The sequence below is a fragment of the Corvus moneduloides genome, chromosome 6, assembly GCF_009650955.1.
Source record: "Corvus moneduloides isolate bCorMon1 chromosome 6, bCorMon1.pri, whole genome shotgun sequence".
NCBI classification, from domain to species: Eukaryota; Metazoa; Chordata; class Aves; order Passeriformes; family Corvidae; genus Corvus; species Corvus moneduloides.
Window position 1 is genome coordinate 45611144 of NC_045481.1, and position 21429 is coordinate 45632572.

The 21429-nt window shown below is 45.4% G+C and overlaps 1 protein-coding gene across 2 annotated transcripts in view; it reads left to right on the forward strand.

Annotated features, from left to right (window-relative positions):
- The first annotated feature begins 6090 nt into the window (after positions 1–6090).
- Positions 6091–21429, forward strand: part of CRACR2B (calcium release activated channel regulator 2B) — a 29399-nt gene continuing 14060 nt past the window's right edge. Inside the window, exons 1-10 of one of the 2 annotated variants that reach the window (XR_004240697.1) lie at positions 6091–6170; positions 8512–8767; positions 10205–10316; positions 12816–12987; positions 15137–15283; positions 15582–15672; positions 15806–15898; positions 18832–19019; positions 19658–19729; positions 20160–20214. Coding sequence is in view for 1 of the 2 variants with exons in the window: in XM_032111581.1 (XP_031967472.1) it covers positions 6151–6170; positions 8512–8767; positions 10205–10316; positions 12816–12987; positions 15137–15283; positions 15582–15672; positions 15806–15898; positions 18832–19019; positions 19658–19729; positions 20160–20214 (1206 nt within the window). In the remaining variant the exon portion in view is untranslated. The remainder of the gene's footprint in view (positions 6171–8511; positions 8768–10204; positions 10317–12815; positions 12988–15136; positions 15284–15581; positions 15673–15805; positions 15899–18831; positions 19020–19657; positions 19730–20159; positions 20215–21429) is intronic. The other variant, XM_032111581.1, reaches the window with a different exon arrangement.

Sequence of the window (21429 nt, forward strand, 5' to 3'; positions counted from 1 at the left end):
TGCCATCACCAGCTTAATCTGAGGCTCCTGCATTCTTTTCTTAAAGAAGGCAGTGACTGAGGACAATTCTTCACCATCTCTGCCGTTCAGGAATTGGTTACACAGGCAACTCCACAACCCCCAAATTTTAGCATTTGAAGCTTTGTGTATCCTTTAGAATCTTTTATCCATTTGTTAAACAAAAGGCTGTTTCTGCATAATTTCGCCTTTAAAGTACTTCAAGAACACTGAAGTGTGTCTGGCCCTCTGCCAGCACAGGACTGAGGTATGCCTGCTTTCAGCCTGAATCTTTGTCTGCAGGACACCAAGTGTGGTTGCTTTCCTGAGGGCTGGGGAAGAGCCTCATGTACCCCGTGCCTCTGTTGCTTGCAGGGTGAGAAAGGAGTCTCCTCAGCAGCGTTTCTCCTGATGTGTCCCTGCTGAGCCGCAGCAGCTGAGGTCCTTTTTTCCTTGATGACACCTTAGCTCTTCAGTAACAGGTGGCATTAGCCCAGCAGAAGGGTGCTGACTTCTGCTTTTCTCTGGTACAACCTGCTGTGCATGCCAGTGCTCCCTTCTCTAAAGGGGCAGGTAAGGCAGGAGGGAATTGCCACTCATGTTCCGTTAAACAAGCTCAGGACCTGTCCTGGATTTATGTCCTTTCCTGAAGAGCTTTAAATGCCAGCTTAGGTTTGGATCTTGTCTTCCTTATGGGGCATTCCTACCTACCTCAACAACCCCTGGAAAAGAGGAGTAGAAGAGAGCGGGTATCTCTTTAGCCTGGGCTCCCAGTGTTCAGTTTTTGCTTTGAATCAAAAATGATCCAGTGTATCTGATGTCAAGCACAATGTCCTCTTCTATCCTCTTTTTCCCGCATCTGAGCTGGCAAATAAAGTTTCTTTGCCTCCTGCCTACCTGCCTGGTCCATAGGTATCACCTGCAGGGCACATATTCTGTGGTCAACATACTTGGTGTTAGGCATGATCTAATTTCTGATTGCTTCCAAGCAGCATCTACCTCCAACTTCACAGCACTGTTAGTGGTGTTCAGCTAATGCTGCAGTATATAAGGTGAATCCTTATGTGATGTAATGCTCTATTCTGTCTCTTTAAAGAAAAGTTTCAGAAAACCTGTAAGCCTTTATAAAGTAAAGGAATTCATGAACATTACTTGTTTTCAAACTAGCTGTTATTTGTCATGTCTTATTGCAGGCATGCTCTTTATTTTCTGAAAAATCAGCTGTGTGCTAGACACTGACAGATCCAAGACCATTAGCTGTTTATGGAAAAAATGTGGTTTGGATTTTGTTTTTAATTGCTGAGAATTAACTCTTGGCCCAAATATTATTAGAGGAAAAACTGATGCTTTCTCTCTCCATTCCTGAAGCAAAACAACCCAACAAAGCCAAAACCCCAATTAGTAGGAGAGGTTCCAGTGCAAACACTCTCCCTCACTATTTGCAGTGCCAATGCTGTGCCAGTGTGAGAGAGCTGCAAAATTCCACTGGCTGGCGATGCCAAAGCTGGGGAGCAGCATAAGGGGGTGATGGAGGATTTGTGGCAATTTCTGGGGTGAACGATCTTGTTTTGGGATGTTGTAGATACCTATCTGTGTTGCAGACTTCATATGTTGATAGCTTTTGGCACAGTCGGTGGTTTCTGTTGTGCTGTTGAATCGGGAAGCATGAGTGAGTGCAGATTTAAGAAGTTTATTTGTTCGCCTCTTGAAATGGAAAAAGAGACCCATTACCACTCTCAGGTTGCTTGGTGATAGAGCATAGAGTCTGAATCAAGCAACTTTCCCCATGGCAAGTTTTTTTAGCAAAGATCAAGAAGTTGATAATGGTAAATTCCTCTTTGATGATCTTTGGTGAGGGAAATGGTGAATTGCAGCAGAGCCTCTTTTTAAGTAGCTCTTCAGAATGGTGAAGGCTCTTGAACCTGTCAGTGTTTCTGGGATATACCTCTTATCCTATTGGCATATCCCATGATGAAGTCATCCAAGATATTGCAGCACGGGTTAGCTCGGGGCTATCAGGCTGGGCTAATCCCCTGCTGAATAAACAACACAAAGGTTCCTGGATTTGTTCCTGTTTCCTTAAAGGGATACAGTCAAGTGCAGGCAATTAAAAGAGAGAGAGTAAAGTGTAGCTCTAGATATGAACACCTGATTTCAGGCTTTCTGCCCAGGGTGTGTATGGGTTTCTTAGGTTTTTTTATAGAAAAAACTTTCACAAAACAATGATGTTTTTCTCATTTTTCAGTGTATTTCTTTTCCTGCCATTCCCTTTGGGAAGGGAGAACCCAACAACCACCCAAACAAATTCCAAACAACGGAAACAAATTTCCCAGAGAAGGGAAAGAGCAAAATTAATTTTGAACAAAGTACACCAGAGAAATAAGTACTTTCTTTTTGCTCTTCTCCCACCCTTTTCAGGCTGAGCCTTGGCAGAGCCTTTTAAAATAATTTTCGTCGAGTGAGTACCCAGTTCCTTTGAGCAGCTTTTGGAAATTCAGTATCTGTGGAAGCCAGTTTGCCAGAGGGGTCAGTGTCTTTCCCTGGCAAGATCTCTGCTCTGCCTTCACCTGGTCAGTTTGGCATGGCTGTGATTTTTGTCAGTGCACATGTGCTTTTTGCCTGCAACTAGGATAATAATTGTGAATACCCATATGTGATCACTGAGTCTCACAGTACTATAAAATCTGGCATGTGTAGATGTGACTGTGACCTACAATGAGCACTTTTTATAGCAATTGCTAGCTTTCAAAACCTTGGGAGCAAAAGGTAGGTAGAGCAAACAGAGCAGGTAGCATATGCTTGATATAAAATGGTATAAGGACCTGTGAAGATTTTATTGCCCTTTTCTTGTGGAATTTATCTGTTGCTCACCTGCTCTTGAGTGATGCTTCCATTCCATGACCAAGCAACAAATGCTTTGTACCGACTGCATCTTGGCCTGCTTTTGTTGTGCATTTGTAATTTGCTGAGGCAACAGCCTTCTGCTGCAGTGATCCCTTACACAGCCCTTCATCTCCTCTTTGTGTCATGTCTTCTCATGTATGGGATCAAACCTGTCTCGTCCAGCATATGCACCAGGAGTGTGATTAATGTGACCTAAACACCTGGTGAATTCCTTCCTTTGAAGTTGCAAGACTTATTTTCCTGCATCAGGAGTAGAAAGGAAAGGGTGCGTGTTCTTCTGATTTGTTTAAATAAATGGCTTAAATATTTAGCTTTAGTATGGGGGTGGTTTTGTTGTTTCTAATAATATTGTCTTAGGCAGAGATACAGGAGGATGTTTTTTGGGAAACCTCCCAGCAAGTATCTGAACGCTTTAGTTTGTGGTACACCGTGGACACCTACTCTGTGCCTGTAATGATTCTTCTTTAATATTCCCTTCTGCCACTCTGTCACCAAAAATTCAGTGGTACAGGAAAGCAAAAGCCTGCTTTCCCTTATAGGTTCCCTCTACAGGACCCAAACACTGGCCTTGTTCTGTAATCCTGGGTAAGCCATTTAGCCAGTTGTGTTTAGTTTTTCTCTCCTTCATTAACTGTTGGTTCATTGTCTTGCACTGGGGAGGACTGCTAGGAATGCAGCATATTCAGTGTGTGCACAATGCCCTGCAGTGACTAGGGTCATCTAAGGACCAGCTGTGGATATTTGGCTGCACTCCTCACTTTCCTTTCCTCCTTGTCATTGGGCTGTGGAAAAAACAAAAAAGAAATAGCACCCCAAAGTTGTCACGTGCACATGGTGGTCAGGGTCACCTAGATAAGGGCTTGGCTGTTGATAGCAATTTATCCATGACTTTCCTGTACCTCTTTAACACTGCTTACAGCTACAAGAAGCAGCTTTCTGAGACAATAAATTGAAAATGATGACCCTGTGGTGCTACCTTGAAAGAAGGACCTCCCTTTTCCAGAAAAAGCTACTTGGGTCTGTTCTTCTGTTTGTTGAAATTTGCGGTTTCTGTGTTCAAGTTTTTCATTCTTCAGCTTTGAGGCTTTGAAATTGTTTTGATGCTTGAGTTTCACATGTAATTATCAGTCTCCAGATACTGAGTCCTAAAGTGCCAGCTGTCACAAGCATTAGGAACCAAACTGGAAGAGCTGACGGTCTGTAGGCATAGGCAGGTGACATGAGTTATCCAAGGCCATATAGCCAGCTGAGTCAGGATTAAAATTCAAGTAGTATGATTTCCCCAAAGAATGCCAAGCCTATGGGATCCAGCTGACTTTCTGCCACAGCTTTGCACAGGACAAATCTCAGTTAATGCTTCAGGTAGTTAAAATAGTCATGTAAGACTGGTCTGAGTTTCCTCAGTGTAGAATACAAGAGCTGGTGCTAGCTGTCTTTATGGCAGGCGATCTCCTGTGTCTGAGAATACCTGTGTTTGCTTTCCAGGCTCTGGGAAAGTTGTCTTGCAGGAGCAGGTGAATTTTTGCTTGCTAAGCCCCAGCACATACTATGGCAGGAGTTAACTTGTGTAATCCATAGCTCTGTATCAGGTTTTTCAGGTGTTGGACACTGCCCAAACCTGGACTGTGCAGTATCAGAGCTGACCTTGAGCAAAGGCAGACAAACCCGTGGGGTGGGGGAAGACAGGGCTGAAGAAGAACATTGCACACCAGGGCAATTGGAGCATGTTGTATTGGAGCCCCCTAGATTCCTGGCATTTCCATCTTCCTATTAGATCTCCCAGGCCCTGAGAAGGGAGTTTTTGGTCTCCAACACAGTTCCCAGAGGTGAAGGTGGTTGAGAACTCGTTTGAACTGAAGCTGGGACTTCATCTCTTGTGGAGTTGATGATGGTCAAACTGTCTACCCCAAAAATAGTCCCATGAAGCTTTGTCAGCACTCCCTGGCTGCGGCAGGCACCCTGTTTCTATCAGCATGTTCATGAGAACAGTGAATGTTTTCATACAGTTTCAAAGGGAGGCTGGACAAGTGTCTTGGAAGATAAGGAAGGAACCATGTGGCTCAGGAATTGCCCCAGGCTGACAGTGGCTAGTAGTTGGCAGATGTCTTTAGGGAAGTTTTCTCTTTGCTTTCCCTGCTGTAACTCTTCCTTCACCAGCCATTCACAGCCACTGTTGAGGGCAGGATGTCGGGCTAGACAAACTCTGCTGTGACCCATTGCACACCTTTTTATGATGGAAATCAACAGCTCAAGATGCAGAGATTGTCCTGACTCCAGGTTAGGTGTGGAAATTAATTCTTACTGATGCTGACTGAAAAACTACCTTTTCCTGCCAGAAAGGACCTGGAAAAACTAATCCTGACAAGAAGTTTTGGTAAAAACCACTGGCTTTGTCACTGGAGGTGTCTTGACTTCATCTCTCTGGCAGAGCCTGGCAGGTTTGCCTGACCAAAAGCATTAGCTGCCTGTACATATCTTCTCTGCCTTTGCCCCTTGTGTTAGGCAAGCATGGTTCTTCCCAAGCTGATCTTTCTGCACTTAAGCCAGCTCTGCTTGCCTCACTTTTAGATACCAGCCCACATTTCTGGTACTCCATTGACCTCAGCCTCTTTCAAAGTGGTCCTTCTGTGATGTTGTGCATTGTGCTGATGAAGCTGCTGCCCCAGTACTTTGCAGTGATGATCTGGGAAGGTATGACAGCACTTGTTAGACTGAGATGTGCTTTGTGCCCCACCTGCACCACTCAGTGCCCTTACAAACAGGGATAGAGAGGAAGAACTTCTCAGTCACAGGCTTCTGGGAGAGAAGTCCATCAGAGCTGCAATGTATTTTGCTTGCTGGGGCTCTCTCTTATTTGCTGCTTTGTTCTCTACAAGTGCTGTCTCACCATTGAAAAAGCCACATCTGGCTTGAAGCCACTTGAAGGAGCTTGGACAAGAGACTTCCTGCTCTGAACATTGAATTAATGGGCTTGGTCTTTTACACGAGTGAAATCTTTTCAGACTTTTGTCCATGTCAGGCTCCCAGCTCTTCTAATTAAGAGGCTTTTAACTCAGCCAGTGTTTGGGAGCTACAGTGCAGCTGGGCTTTTGATAAAAAGAGGAAATGCTAGAGGTAGGGATGTAACGAGTTGGATTTCAGCTTCAAAAAAATGTCTCAGAGAGAGAACACAACATCCTCCTTGCACCATCTTTTATTTGCTGCAGGAAAGATGGGGAGACGTCAACTGCATGGGCTGCTCTAGAACTGATGGAGATGAAAATTAAAAAGTAAGGTCATCTTTACTTCTGGGGACCTTGGTGTCTCTTAGGCAGCTAGAGGGATGTTTTAGAAAACATTGCTTACTCGTGCCTTTTCTTATTCTGGCTATTTTCTACAATCCTGTCATGGCTCTTGCTTTGAAATCCCTTTTGCTTTCCACCCCTGCTGCTGTCTGGTACAGGGTATTGCTTGTGCTGAGGCTGTACCTTTGCAAAAGGAATGGGTCTGGAAAAAACCTTCAGGAAGGTGGCCTGTAGGAGCCAATAATTATCATTCACTAGTGTGGCTGTTATTCCTCACCATAATCACCTGTAAAATCTAGTCAGCATAAGAAATTTGAGTCCTTTTTTGTTTTTCTTTCAAGGCCAGCTTTGCCATTTTTACTTGAACATGAAAAGCAAGCTGGTGTTGTTTCTGACTTCTTTACTGCTTACACAGACTTGCCATCAGAAGCAAGCTGACTGTCCAGCTAATGTATAGAATCTAACTTTAGTCTCCAAATTTTGCTGTGTTGGCTCCATAACACAAAAAATGCTTGGTTGGAGGGTTTGTTTGAGAAAGAGCAAGAGAGAAAAATGTGGTCTGCTGTCTTATTTTTTATGCTTTCTTCCTTTCTTTCCACTGCTGTATTCCCCAAAGCTTGGGTCCAGCTCTGTGTCCGTTGCTTGCCAGGGATGTTTACTTGACTAGAAACATATAATAGTACCCATTAATAGGTAGTCTTCTGCAGAGTTTAGTGTCACTTGAGCAGATATGTATTTGAAACAGAGGCGCCCTGGAAATACACTGATTTGAAAGGGGGAATGAAGCGTTCTGCTTGTTCTGTGAAGCAGAACCACCCGCTGGCTCGCAGAGCTGCAGTAATAAACGGAGTCAAATAGCGTGGGGCATAATTGCCTTCTCCTTTTGTGTCAGCTTCATATCGTTCTCACATGTGACATTCTTCCTGGCCATCATGCTCTTTATCCTCCCATTGTACCAAGAGTGCAAACAGAATTAGTTTGTTTGTTATCGTGGCATCTCTACGTGGCTTTTAATGTCTTGGAGGTTAAAAAACCCCAAGCAACCCAACCCTCAAGCCCTCTTTGTCCAGCACTGTTTAAATCTGCTCTTAGCCTGCTTGCACAGCTCACTTCTGCCCTGCAATGCAGAAAACAGGTCTGCATAAGGAGAAATCTAAAGCAATCAGTGCAACAAGGCTTCAAAAATGTGGTGGTGTTGCTGAAGAGGAGCTGTCTGGAGAAGCTGTCTGATTCCATGAGATCAGTAAGTCAGGAGGTGACTTGGTGTAGGGATGTAGGCATTTTTACAATCACAGTACTGTGCTTAAATGGGTGCTCCCATTCCTTTTTGCTTTAGGTACTTGTAAGTGATGGGAAATATTTTCTTTGGCCTCTGAAATGTCTCCATAGTTTTGTGGTTTCCTTCCTATAAAGGTGAACGTTTCAGATTAAAATTCTGTTTGGCAACTCATAAGTTCTCAAAACAGAGGCTTGAAGGCAAGGGGTCAGGAGTGCCCAGCTTATTAAATTTTTCCCAGTGTAGGAATTGTCTGACCTTTCTTTGTTACTGTAACAGCATTAAATAAAGATGGAGCTACTATTTGGAAAGTGTTAACAAGAAAATGTCAGAGGTGGAAGGCCAGACAGTGGACCTGGCTGGGAGGAGGCTGGGAGAGACATTATTCTTCTACCACTTGCACAGATTATCCTGCTATCTGCTCTCGTCCTGCTCTGGGCTTTTGGAGTTTTGATGCAGGTTTGGTGCTCAGAGGTGTGGTGCAGAAAAGCAACAAGAGGAGGAAAAGTATGTGTTATTGCCAGAGGAACCAAGACCAGAGAGGAGCAGCTCGCAGTGTTTGGGCCCCGTCTCAGCTGATACGGGACTATCACTGTGCTCTCACGCAGATTTACCTGTGTGCTTTAATATTCCCTTCCCACCCTCTTGTTTCTGCTGAAACCTTCCCTTGGCACCTGGCTTTCACCAGCAAAGAACTCGGACTGCCCTGTAGGTCTGAGGCAGGGGAGGAGAGATGGCAACAGAGCCTCCTTGCTTGGTGGAGGGTTACAGGTGTGTGGAAGGCTTAGGTACACTCATGTTGCGTACAGGGTGTTCCTACATGTGGTGTGTACCTCAGTGTGGTGTCTGACACAAACTCCTTTCCCCCCTCCGCTCACTTCATAGAACCATGGAATATTTTGTGTCAGAGGGGACTTTTAAAGGTTATCTAGTCCAGATATGGATGCTGAATGTTGTTCTTTCAACCACTGAGGCATTTAACTATATCATGTGTGGGTTGGAAGTGGAGGGTCATGTTTGACTGTGTTTTCTCTGTTTCCTGCGCCACAGCTCTTCTGTTTGGCCCTGCCCTGGGGGAAAAGACTTTGAGAAGATGGAGAACCAGAGTGGAGTGCTCTTGGGATACGTCCGCTGGGAAGGAAAAGAGGAAGGGGGTCAGGAGGATGAGGTGGCTCCTCATCTTTCTCCTCCTGGCCAAATGAGCAAACTGGAAGATGTGCAGGTGGAGATGCTTGAGAAGGCAAGGGAGCTCTTCCAGCTGTGTGACAAGGATGAGAAAGGTTTTATCACCAAGGTGGACATGCAGGTGAGGGAAAAAATTCTTCCTCTGTCCTGGGAGGATCTGTAAAGTTGTGGGTGGCAGAACGGGGGACAATGTGGCATGCCTTCACTCTTGGCATGTGTGGGTGTGCATGTGGTCTCTGTCTTATTCAGATTTCTAAGACCAAACTCTGGCACAGCCAGCTGTTAGGAGCTAAAAGTCCCAGGAGGACCTTGCACCTCCAGGGAATTCCTGAGACAAGTGGGACTGCAATTCCAAATTTTTAAGGAATGCATAAAATAAAAAATGTCATGACAATTCTTACAAACATCAAGCATGCAGTAGATAGGAAAGCTGGAGGGGAAAAAAAATCTTTGGTTTAATTAAAAAAATAAAACCTCAAACAACAACTCCCCCCCAAAAAACCGCACGATGAACAATCTATCAACCTCTCACAAAAAAAGTTGAGACAAAAAAATTATACAATCATAGCTAAAGCCCGATCCAAAAACTCACCTTAGACCTGAACTATAATTTTGCTCTACAATAATGTGTTTTGGTGCATTCTGTTTAAAAAAAGTACTTGTTAGCAAAAGCCCTGTAGTTCTTTGTGAGTTTTGTTTTGAAGGATTATCAGGAAGGTTACATGTGGATTGTTTTTCTCCTGCCCCATCTCTCCCCACATCTGTAAATAACACCTGACAGGTTCATGCTGCTTTAAATATTGACTCACTTTCTTTGGGTTGTGTGATGCCTAATTTTTATAGTTACATTAATAATTTTTTATTGCACATTTAATGGACAGTTACGAGGTTTTAGCCTACACCCCTTTGTTATTTGTTTCTTTGGGTGTCCCTCCACACTGGGTGCTCTGCCCATGTATTACCAAGGGGAATTGCTCTGCTCCCTGTCCATGTTGTGGGAGTAGTGATACAGTCCCAGAAGGCAGAAGGTGACAGAAGAAAGCTAACTCGCTGTTATGGACTGAACATTTCCCTTAGGAGCTGCAAGATTTCCTGCAAGAGCTTGGAACTGAATCCAGATACCCACAAGTCTGACCTCCCTCCCTGGCCGAAGAGATGGTGCTGTACCTGATGTGCCCAGAGAGAGCTCTCCTGGGAGCAGCAGTGGTCACAGGAGGCTGGCAGTGCCACCTTTGAGCAGGAATGGAGGGAGGCAGGCAGTGAACTAGAGGCAGTGTTTCTGTAATGGGGGAGGAAACAGGCTGAACTTTCTCCAAACAAAATAATTCCCTCTCTGAAGTCCTGGTTGAATCATCCAGTAATGGAAAAAGTCAACATATCAATGGCTCCAGACAGGTGTTTGTGTCATCACTCAGCTGTGCTGGCAGACTGTTGCACCCTGGGCAGGATGCAGTGCTGAAAGGGCACATTGCCGTGGGCCAGAGCTGAGGATGGCAGGGACAGTCACAAGGAAGACTTGAGCCATGCCTCAAGTTTGTTCATTCTTTTGTCTTTGCAGCAGCTCCAGAGTGAACTCCCCCTAACCCCTGAGCAGCTGGAGACAGTTTTTGACAGCTTGGAACAGAATAATAAGGGATACCTGACACCTGTGGAGTTCAGCATGGGTCTAGGTAAGGACTGTACAGAGGTAGAGGAAGGAAAAAGCCCACCTGTGACAGGATGTTTTTTGGTAAGAAGGTGCACTGGTTCTGCTGAAGCTGCACCAGCTATGCAGGACAATGCCCCATGCTCACTGAGCATCACTGGAGAGGGTGGGTGTGTATCCTCCTCCTGGAGGCTTTGTGCTGCCTTCTCCCACAGCTGTTACCTGCCTACCTAGTAGAGCCAGCCACAGAACATCTCCTGCTGGAGAGGGTACATGCTGTGAGCTGTGCCTGGCTATCTGATCCACAGTTGTTCATCTGCATGGAAATATGCCTCTTGGCAACAGTCTCCAGCTGGTAGCAGTGCTGTTCAAGGACATTAACACTGGCAAATAAGCCTTTATCTTCCTTTTAATGCTGTCTTTTCCAAACACTAGGAGAATACTAATCCTTGGCCAGAGTCCTCACCCAGCAGCACACGTGCTCAGCTGCCTTGTCAGCTCTCAGAAAATCTGCACCTGTCAGTGCTTTCCTTGGACATGCAGAGGTGTTAAGTGGATCAGGTCAAAGCAAGTGAACACAGGTGGTCTAGGGTTTTCAGAAGTGATGGAAGAGGCTCCTGAATTTTGCTGTCCTGATTGCTCAGGTTGTGTTTGCTCCTGGCTTTCTCACAACCTGGGAGTGAGGTCTTTTTAGTGCTGCAATTTGAATGCTCAGGAACAGCCACCGTGAGAGGAGAAGTTGCAAAGTTTTCCTCTAAAAAAACCCAGTAAACTGTGTCTTGGGCCAGCCTGTTCAGGGACTGTTTTAACCCACTGAGTGCTTGCTCACTACAGCTGTTCCTGCCCTGTGCTTCTGTCCTTGTTGGCTGGTTCCATTACTTTTGGCAGAAACAAGAGTTCTGTCGGGAGTGGGGGCTTTTCAGTCCAGCACTATGTAGCAGGTGAATGGGCACCATTTGGACACCTTGGCATCCACAGTGCCCTCTATGTTATGACTTGGTTATTCCCAAATCTCATTGCATGAGGCATTTGTCCCATGGGCACAGCCTCAGATGGACATCATGAGGGCATCTGCCTCAGTGCCATTGCTGGGAGAGGTAGGCAAGTTTTCTCTTTGTGTAGGCAGCCTGGCTCCATGGCACTTGCTCCAGTCTAGGCAAAACACTTAATTTCTGTATTTCTTTTCTTCACGGTTATTCTTCGTGTGTTGCATCACTGAAATCCTTTTCAGACTTTTCCCCTAACTCAAGACTTTGGCCTGGCTGTCTTTTTTCTGGAGTGTGCAGGGGGGAAATCAAGGGAAGCAGTTCAAGCTGCAATCAAGTCTCCTTCTTGAGATGGCTCCTTGTTTCTTCTAGGATATCAAAACAATCTTCAGATCATTCTCCACCTCAATTTTCCCATCTGCAAAAGAGAGATAATGAGACATAATGACTCTTTCTCAAAAGCAGACCTCAAAAGTGCCTGATCTAAACCCTTCTCCTTAATTAACTGTCTGATTATCAGGTTTTAACTAAGTATCTATCTCCACACTGCAAGTTTTTTTTACAGCACATTTTAGGAGTGGGAGAGAAGCAGCTAAATTCTGGATTTATGGAGATAAGAAGAGGTAGAGTTGAGTCCTCTGAAGTATAATAATGGTGAATATATTTCCCCTTAGAGTAGTGTCTTGTTCTCATCTGTGCTCTGTGAACATCCTTGACTCCTGGTCTTATAGTTGGGAAAAGTAATTTCTGCCTTTTGAACCAAGCAGATGTATTTTGGAAAGGAAGAGTAGCTGCTGCTGAAGACCTGACTCTGTATACAAGATGAGGGCCTGTGTTTCGGATAGGATTGCTTGATCTGTTTCTTTGAGAAGAATTTGTTCCCAGCACCAGTATTTGTCACATGCCTTGCATAGCAGGATGTTCTTGTGGCATTAGCGTCTCAGCATGAAACAAAATCCAGATAGCTGGAAGCTATCCGTACGTGGGATGGGGCAGGAGGAGGTGCTTAGAGGGCGAGTTCATTCTGTTCTACACAATCCCAACAAGAGGGCTGTCCTTGTGTAGCGCTTGACTCAGAATGGATGTAGCACATGAGGAGGGAGGGGTAATGAGCCCCTCCTCTCCAGTTTTTAAGCTGAGGAACTGCAGCATGGTACTATTCGGGGCCGGCACGCAGTCCCGGAGAGAGCCTGTGGGATCGGTGGCGCCTGAACCCACAGCGCCGCTCTGTGGGAGTGGAGTGACCGCTCGCCACATGCTGAGCGCCCCGGGCCGAGGGTGGCAGCTCAGACGTGAGCAGAGCCCGGCAGCCTGTGGCTGGGCTGGGAGCCAGCTTCAGCCCCAGCACTGTGGAACGGCCACTGACATCACTCAGGACGTCAGAACAGAGGCTCTTCACTGACCTGGAGCTGTATCCTACACCAGCAGCATGCAGGAGGCTTCTCATGGAGCTCTGTCAGGCTGCCATGTAAATAGCAGCGTATTAAATGACATCCAATTTGACTTTCTTTATTCTTCTTCTCTTCACCTTCCACCAGGAAAGTTAATAGGGATTGAATTGTGCCAAGGGGCTGGGAGAATGGATCACTCCAGACACGAGGAGACTTTTGAGTCAGGCTGGTCAGATGACTTGGACCCTGCAGATGATGATGAAGAGAAACGATTCTGTTCCATGATAGAGCAGCTTGGAGCAGCCCAATTGTTTGAAGAGTAAGTAGGGGAGTCGCATGGCATTGCTTCTACCTTGTTTTGGTCTTGCAGTACCAAAACTTCAAAGTACCAAAACAGACCAAAGAGGTGAACTGAGCTGCTTGTTCTCTGAAGCACTGCTTGGGATTTCTGTACTGCTGCCTTGGATTTCCAGATGCTTGGTAGCAAGTGCAGTGTGGTCTGGGTTTGCTCATCGGTTACCAATTACATTTAGCTCAGTGCTTTTCGCAGTTTCCCAAATTTGAGTTCATAACACAGCTGTAAAATGGAACAGCTGGTGGCATACAAGTCCAGCCCAGGCAGCAAATGAAAAGAAGCATGGGAGGGTTAGATGAGGTAAGGAGGATGAGTGTGCTCTCTGTTGCAAAATGGTGTGTGACTGTTCACATATTTCCAGACAATCATTTGTAAGAGTCTCTGAAGGATCTGTGTTCAAGGAGCTGCTTGGGGCTGGGCTGATCTTGAAGAGTGTGAAAGGATAAACTGGGAAAAGGGGTGCTCCAGTGAGATGCCCTTGCATGTAGCCCCAGTAGAGTCTACTGGCCCCAGTGTCATCCAGCCTTTTTTTAGGCTTTCCAACATAAAGCATTATGCATAACTGGTTCTTACTGAGGCACACCTGCAGGGCCTGAGATGCCCAACTGCATCTGGGCTGTCCTTCTTTTCAGGCACTGTACTCCAACTGTGTTGCCAGTTTGCAGGGATCAGTCCAGGTTAGGGAAGGAGGTGGACAGGATTGGAGACAGAAGCTGAGAGTGATGGAGTTTGCTGCTTTCAGAGGTGCATCTGTCACAAATCAGACATTTTTTCCCCATATTTTCATTGTGATGCAAAGCACCTGCATGTTTTTAGTGCTAAACAACTTCTGTCTGGAAAATATTCTGGGAAGCTGTTATGTTTTAAACAACAGGATGACACTGTGAAAGGCCATGTTACCTTTCTGGGAAAACAGTGTCTACTGTTTATAACTCTGCTTTGACAAGCGGAAGTCTTAAAGTGGAATTATCTTGTGTTTTATTTTGACCATTTACTGGCAGTTTTATGCAATGAGTTCAGTAGCTACTTCATGTCACAACTTTGTGCAAACCAGCTGTTGTAAAGCAGTAATATCAAACAGAAGATAATTGGGGTGAGAGCAGGAATCTGAAATATTTTCACTGCTTTCTCTAGAAAGAAATGGTTTAATTTACTAACAGGACTCAATATGTTCTTTTATCTAAAACATGAAGTTTTGATGAAGTGCTATAACTTTTTTAACTTGGTACAGAAAAAGAAGGCTGTCATGCAATACTGGCAGAGGAAATCAAAAGCTTTTTGGTTGGTTTGTTTTGCTTTTGTGTTTTCCCAAAGAATACTAAGGGAGACAAATACATAGGCAAAGAAAAATACCTATTTGGCTACTGACTATAATTATTCTGTATCTTTCAAGGCAGTTTTTCCAAAATGTTTCATGATCTTAAAAAAAAAAAAAAAGCTCTTCCCTAAAAAGAAACATGAAGCGATGTCTGCAGGCTTACAAGACACTTTGGGAATGCATAAGTTTGTACGTGCTGTGTTCAAGTTGCCATGAATTAAATGTCAAAACAGTGTAATCATTATTGCAGGGTCAGAAAAAGACGTCTTTGGTTTTCCAGGGCTTTCTCCACTGTTATTGTATTGAGCAAATCTGCATCTTTTTTTGTGCCTCAGTTTCCAAACCTGTAAAAAAAATGAGGACAGTAGCAGCCAGCAGTACAGTCTGAGTGTAAGAAAAACACCAATGATGTGTGATGTGTGCCAAACTCTGTGTGCTGTAACAGTTTGACCATAACACAGCAAATTTGCTGAATATTCATTTCTTCAAGTCTTGATGTAGACACCAAATGTATTATTGATGAATACTTGGAAAAGCAGTCATTCCATGTTTGCTTCCTAGATTATTTTTCTTTTCTTCTTTCAGATGACTTCCTTTATTTTGACCTCACAATAGATCCCACTCCACATGCATGTTCTGTCACCGTCCAATTTTCCCCTTTGCTGTAATCGTGTAACAGAGATCATCACAGGAGAATGGCAGTTTGTCCTGAGTGCATGCTGGAGTTGGAATAACAGTCCATAAGATGACACAGTAACTCTTTTGCTTTCCTTCTCTTTTGTATGCTTGCTCCAGCCCACATGAGATTCGGGAGCTCTGGGCTCGGCTACGAAAGGAGCGTCCAGAGCTCTTATCCAACTTTGAAGAGTTTCTGTTGCGTGTTTCGTCATACATAAAGGAGGTGAATCATGAGAAGGAGTCTATGGAACAAGCACTGAAGAGGTAAGGAGGATATCATGGCCATCTGCTGCCAGGAGCCAGCTGATGCTTGGATCCTGTCTCAAATGCAAGGAGAGACTGGGTTACAGGATGCACAGATATTTCTTGCTGTAATAGAATGACTCTATCCTGGTCTGATCCCCATGGGTTTGCTCTGCATCCGTGCTCCCCCATAACCTTCAGTCTGGTTAAAATCCCACTCAATGCCACACAGCTGTTAGTAGGAATCTGTTTCCACCCTCCTCTTTCCTTTCTGTATTCTCTTTTTCTCTCCTGACCTGCATGCACCTGTCTTTTGTAGGAAGGAGTCAGATCATGATCGAGAAGTCAGGTGCCTTTATGAAGAAATGGAGCAACAGATCAAAGCACAAAGGGAGAGGCTGGTCTGCCAGGTACCTTCTCTCTCTCTCTCGGCTTGAAGGCAACGTTCCTTTGGTCTGAAGTAGAGGTGGCGGCTCATCTGGCCAAGGAACAGCTCTTACTGTGCTGGGTGTTGTGCACAGCTGTGTATCTTTACCTCTGCAGGAAGCACTGAGGCATGACAGGAGTAACCTGCTCCAGAAGGAATTGCACAACAAAGAGCAGGAGCTGGAAAAAATCCTCTACCGCCAGAAGAAGGTATGGGATCCAAACCTTTTCTAACAAAGCACATCCCCTCTTCTGTCTTTCTGCTGACCTGTTTTCTGATGGACAATGGTGTTCAGTGCTGAGGGTTGGCACTAGATAATTTGGCTCTGGCTAGTGTAGTGCTCTCGTGCCTCTGAAGGTGTTGAGATGGTTTGTCAAATAATTGGTTTGTCTTCAGCTATAATGCCTTTCTGTGAATGTTTTGTGCATGCATTTTCTTACCTGCTTTGTGTTCTCTTGGCACAATCTTCCTATCAGCTGTACAATACTGGCAAGGAAGATGGGGTAAAAATTTCAAAGTTATGAGTTTGAAGCCTTTTGTCATTGTGTAGGGAAGATGTGTATGGACATAAAAGAGACAGATTTCTCTAGTTTTTGTATTCTGGCTGCTCCAAAATGACCTGGAATGAACAGTTCTGTGACACTTAGAGGTACATATTGTATACTTGCATTTGGGCACTTGATGACATACTGATTAATCAGTCACATAAAAGATCAAAGCACAAGCTTTCCTTTAGCCTGCCATCCTGGGCATGGACATTTGTATGGGATGGTCCATTCCGGATGTCTTTTTTCACTTGGTATCTCAAGAACTGAGATGTGACCCCCACAGAAACAAGTCATGGCAGGTACCAGCAAGATGCTGGAGACTGGGGGTATCCCAGTTGGATACCTAGCTGTGATGTGGATGAAACAGCACTTCTTTGAAATCACCAGCTCATTGTGCAGCAGCTGGAAAGACCAGCACAACTGAGGTGCCATCAGGAAGGATATCAAGAATAAGATAGAGGATGTATTTTTCCTGCTGCCCACATCTTCGATGTGCCTCATTTAGTGTGTGCAGTTCTGGTCTCCTCTAATTCTACTGTGTCCTTCTCAAGTATGAAGGTACAGAGTGCTAATATGATTGAGCAAACAGAAAATTTGCCTTAGGAAGAGAAACCAGGAAAGTTTAGACTTGGTTTTGGAGAGAAGGGAACTGAGAGAAGAGACATGTGAGATTTATGAAGTCAGAAAAGTGATGGATAAGGTCCACACAAAACTGTTGTTCCCCAAATCCTGCAACAGCAAAGGTGAGGGACACTCAATGAGACCAGTATGAATTTGATTTAGAAGAACACACTTCTTTATACAGAGACTAGTGCTGGATTTTTGGCCACAGGAGGCAGGCAATATCAGCAGTTCAAAAATGAATTGGACAAACAAATGGACAATAGGCTTGTAAATATTCATTGAAAGGAGGAACAGTCAGAGGTGTGGCCTCTAACATCCCTAGTCCAGGGACCTTAGATGGGAAGGCTGTATGAAGGGAATGGACCATAGTTAGGAGCCCGGGCATGCACTTCCTAGGTAGCATCTCCTCTCGCTGAGGGTCAGGGCAGAACACTCGGGCTGCATGTACACTTTCTGTTACTCAAATGGTCATTTCTGGTGCTCTTAACTCTTGAGGCTTGTACTGAGCTGTGTGGATAATCGGGTCCCTCTTGTGGCCTAAGACCAGTACTGTGATGGTGCTATTCCACAGTATCACTTTCAAGGACAGACCACATAAACGGGAGAGTTGTACGTGATGGAGATTTCATAGGGAGGGGCAGGTGTGCTTTATTTAAAGCCTGTTCCTTGGCTTATTGCAAGATCCAAAGGCTGTAAGCAGGGGTTGCTGGTTTTTAGTCTCAGCTCCACTGCTCAGCATATGTAGTCTTGCTGAAATATTCCCCAGTGTCCACAGGCCTGGAGGACTCCAGACAAAGCTGGGTGTGGCTTGCTCTTCTAGCCTCAGTGGGGAGATGTAGGTAGGGCTTGTGTTTCAAGGAAGCTAGGAAAGGTCAGATCCATTCATTCCTGCTCTTGACTGTTGTACATGTGTACTGGCAGAGAGGAGGGTGGTAGCAAGAAAAAAAAATAATCTTCTGCCATGGTGTGCTGCTTTATCTTTCTTTTGAGAGGGAAAGAAAGTAGGCTGAGAGAAAAGGCAGGCTGAAGGTGTAAATGTGGAGGCTGACTCTGCCACCTGCTACCCTGATCAGACCTGATTTCTGGTGCTTCTATAAGCATGGATTGCATACTTTTATTTTGGGCTCTGAGTTCTCAGATGGGTACTGCAGTTTCTACGTAGCAGCAGCTTCAGCAGAGGGCCCTGGTTAGCCAGTGTGGCTGGCTGGATGCTGCAGTGTCAGTATGATCTCCCTTGGAATGCCCTACTTGTCATCTGAGATGGGCAGCTTTGGCGGCTCTCTGTGACTCTTTCCCAGCCTATGCCAGCCGTCTGTAAGGAATTGAGTCACTGGCTGAGTACACGGCAGCAGGCTTTGAACTTCCCAAATCAGGCTCTGTTAGTTGTGCTGGGGGCTTGTGCTGCCTAGAGTGCAGCTGTGCCGTGGTGGCATTTAAACAACATCTCTAGCCCAAGGTCCTGTCTCCAGCAGTAGTAAAGGCCACCCAATCACTTCACTTTCCAGGTGTAGTGTGAGATGCCCCTAGTACCTCAATATATCCTCCTCTCAGCTGCCATGGGCTCAGGAAAGCCCTAAACCAGAGGATTCATTTCAGCAGCTGTGCTTAATAAGTCCCAACAGACACAGTCCTGCTTCCATCCAAATTTTTCCAGTCCACCTTTGACCCTCATTTGCACTGTGATTCCTACAGTACCTGACAGCATCAGGCTCCTCATGCTGCCTGAAGCACTTCTTCAGCTGTGCTTAATTGCATTGCTTGGTTCCCCAGTGCTGGTGTGATGAGAGAGAATTCCTTCCAGTTCATCTTCCTGATGCTGCTGGTGGCCCTGTAGACTTAAGTTGTGTTTACCCCCTTCTACCTCAATATTTACATATGCTTTTTCAGCTTGTTTTTTAGTTGTGATTGCAGCACAAACCGCTTCCTCTCTGTGTTTAACTCCTCCTCATCCTCCTCCTCTCCCACTGCAGCTGGAACATCAGCTACAATCACTGAACTCGGAGCAGCTGGAGACCCGTGTACAGAATGAAAGGCTCCGGCACCTGAATGAAAACCTGCTGGAAGAGCTGGAGAAAAGCAAATGGGAGCTGGAGGCAGTGAAGGGACAATTACAGAAGCTCCAGAAGGAGGCTCAGCTTGAGCAAGAGCAAAAGGACAGGTGGGGAAGGTCAGGAAAGGGTGGGTGTTGGGGCAAAGACACAGAGAAGGAAAGGTGGCCAAGCAGTTAAAGAATAAGTATCCCTAGTTAGGAGCCTTGGTGTCATTAGAGGATTGCCTGTCTCTTTTTGGCAAAAAGGAGAAACATCCCAATGGTCTTATGGGCCTAAACAGAGAGTGATACTGCTACCTCTTGCCTACCTTTTGTGGGAAATGAATATGTTCTAGAAAATCAGTACAAAAATACAGATGTTCCTCAGCCTAAAGGAGGCTTCTTCCAGTTCACCATCACCTCTATAATGCTCTTGTTAAAGATCCTCTTCTAATCACTTGTGTTCTCATTTCTGGGTTATATCTAATAATACATATATAAAACATTGGAATGTTTCAGATCCAGATGGCAGTAAGCATGCTCCCCATCTTTAGCAGCTGAGGAAGTGGAGAGGATGAATTGCCTGCTCTCATGTTGGAGGAGAGCTGTGGTACAACCCAGCCATCCCAGCTCCCAGAGCAGTGCTGTTTCCTCTGAATTCTCCTAGCATAGAGCAGGCCCTTATCTTTGAGTGCCCCTGAGAGAGGGATGTTTTTATTTTCTCTCCCATTAATTTATTTCCCCTTTTTAAAATGCCTTTTGCTCAGGGATGTGTTTAGAGTCTCCAAGAACATGCAGAAGGAGAAACAAAGCCTCCTTCGGCAGCTGGAGCTCCTCAGGTGAGAACTGGGGAAGACTGGAGGGAAATGCCAAGCTCTTATGCTTGTAAGGATCTGAGGTTTCAGTATTGCGCTTGTTTCTCCCACAGAAAGCTACAGGATTGTATTCAAGCAGTGTTTAAACTCTGCTTGTTTTTCTGGGTCCAGACAGAGTTGTGCAATTTGGCCAGCTCTGGCACATTACAGACTATGTTATTTCATTAGATAATCCCTCCTCTGGAGGAATTTTGTCTTTCCTGCTGGCTAAGGCAACCATGTAGAGCCCTTTACCTCAGCTGGGTTACATGGAAATCCCAACATGTCTGGCCATAAATAACATTTTTATCTCTGTTCCCAAGCTCTCTTTCTGTTCTCACTTTCAAGTGTTGGGGTTTACTTCATTTTTCATAAGCATCTCATTGTGTCTTTCCTGTGTCTTCCTTTTGAGCAGAGAAATGAACAAGAAACTTCGAGACGAGCGAGATGCTTTTGAAGCCAAGAAGCTGGTTAGTCTAAGAAAGAAAACCCTAATTCCCAACCACCCTCCTTTCATCTGCTGCTGTTGCTGTCACCACTCGGGGGCCTGTCACTTCCACGGGGGACAATGACAAGAGCTCATGGGCCTGGTGTTGTGCTTAATACAGACTTTGCAGCACCTCTGTGTCCCTGCTGGAGGCAGGCTCTGCTCGTTGCTGCTGCCAGCTGCCCGGGTTTAACCCAAGGCACATTGGCTGGGGACTGTCACACAGCCCTGTGCAGGGCTGCAGTGGGTGCTGCCTGCTGCACACGTGGGGTCTGTGTGTTGTGCCAGGTACTGGGCACATGCAAGGGAGGGAAAGAAGCTGGATGCATCCTGGAGCTGGGTGGTGAGGAAGAAGATGGATTCCCAGATGTGCTGCTGGCTGACTGGCATGGAGTGGCACAGGAAGGTTTTGGAATTTTTCTGACCCCCTGAGTTTGTAGCAGATGTTTTCAAAGGTTTCTCTGGGGCAGCTCCCCATTCCTATGAACTCTGCTGGGTACAGCAGTGAGCCTTATGTCAGAGAACCAGGAGAAAGCAGGATCTCTCTCATCTGGAACTGTCAATCTGGCCTTTCCCAGTCACCAAGATAAGCACAGTGGTCTATTTTTACTTCTTATTATTTTTTCATTAAAAAGTTTTTGTATTCCCAAATGTCACTTGCACAGCTGCTCTGTCCTCTTGGACCCATCCCTGCCACCATGTCTTTGCCTGCTCTGCCACCATGCCCCATGTGCAGATCTGGAAGTAGGTGACTTGCAGGAAGGACAGGCAGTGATAGAATGTGAGAGCCTTTCTGACTGGTGTGTAAGGGACTGTGGAAGGAAACACAGGATTGTGCCCAGATAGGAGACAAAATGCCCTGCTCTATCCAGAGGCTGGAGTTCTCCAGGTGGAGAGCTGTATAAAATAATGTCAGTAACAATTTTGGATAGAGGTAACGTGTGTGTGTTTCTGAAATCTGGAGGATTTTTTTTTTCTTCAGTCTTGATTTTTAAAGCTGCTAACTATGTGTGTGTACACCAGAGCTTCCTGCTCCCTCTTGGAAAAGCCATAAACACAATCACTCTAGCAGAGTCCAGTGCAAGCAGGCAAAGAAAATGGTTTCTTCCCCTCTTTCCATGTGTTGTGCTTCATCAGCTTGTGGGTTCCTATGGGCGGGCAGGTGGCCTGTGGAGACCACTCAGGTATGTACCTCTGT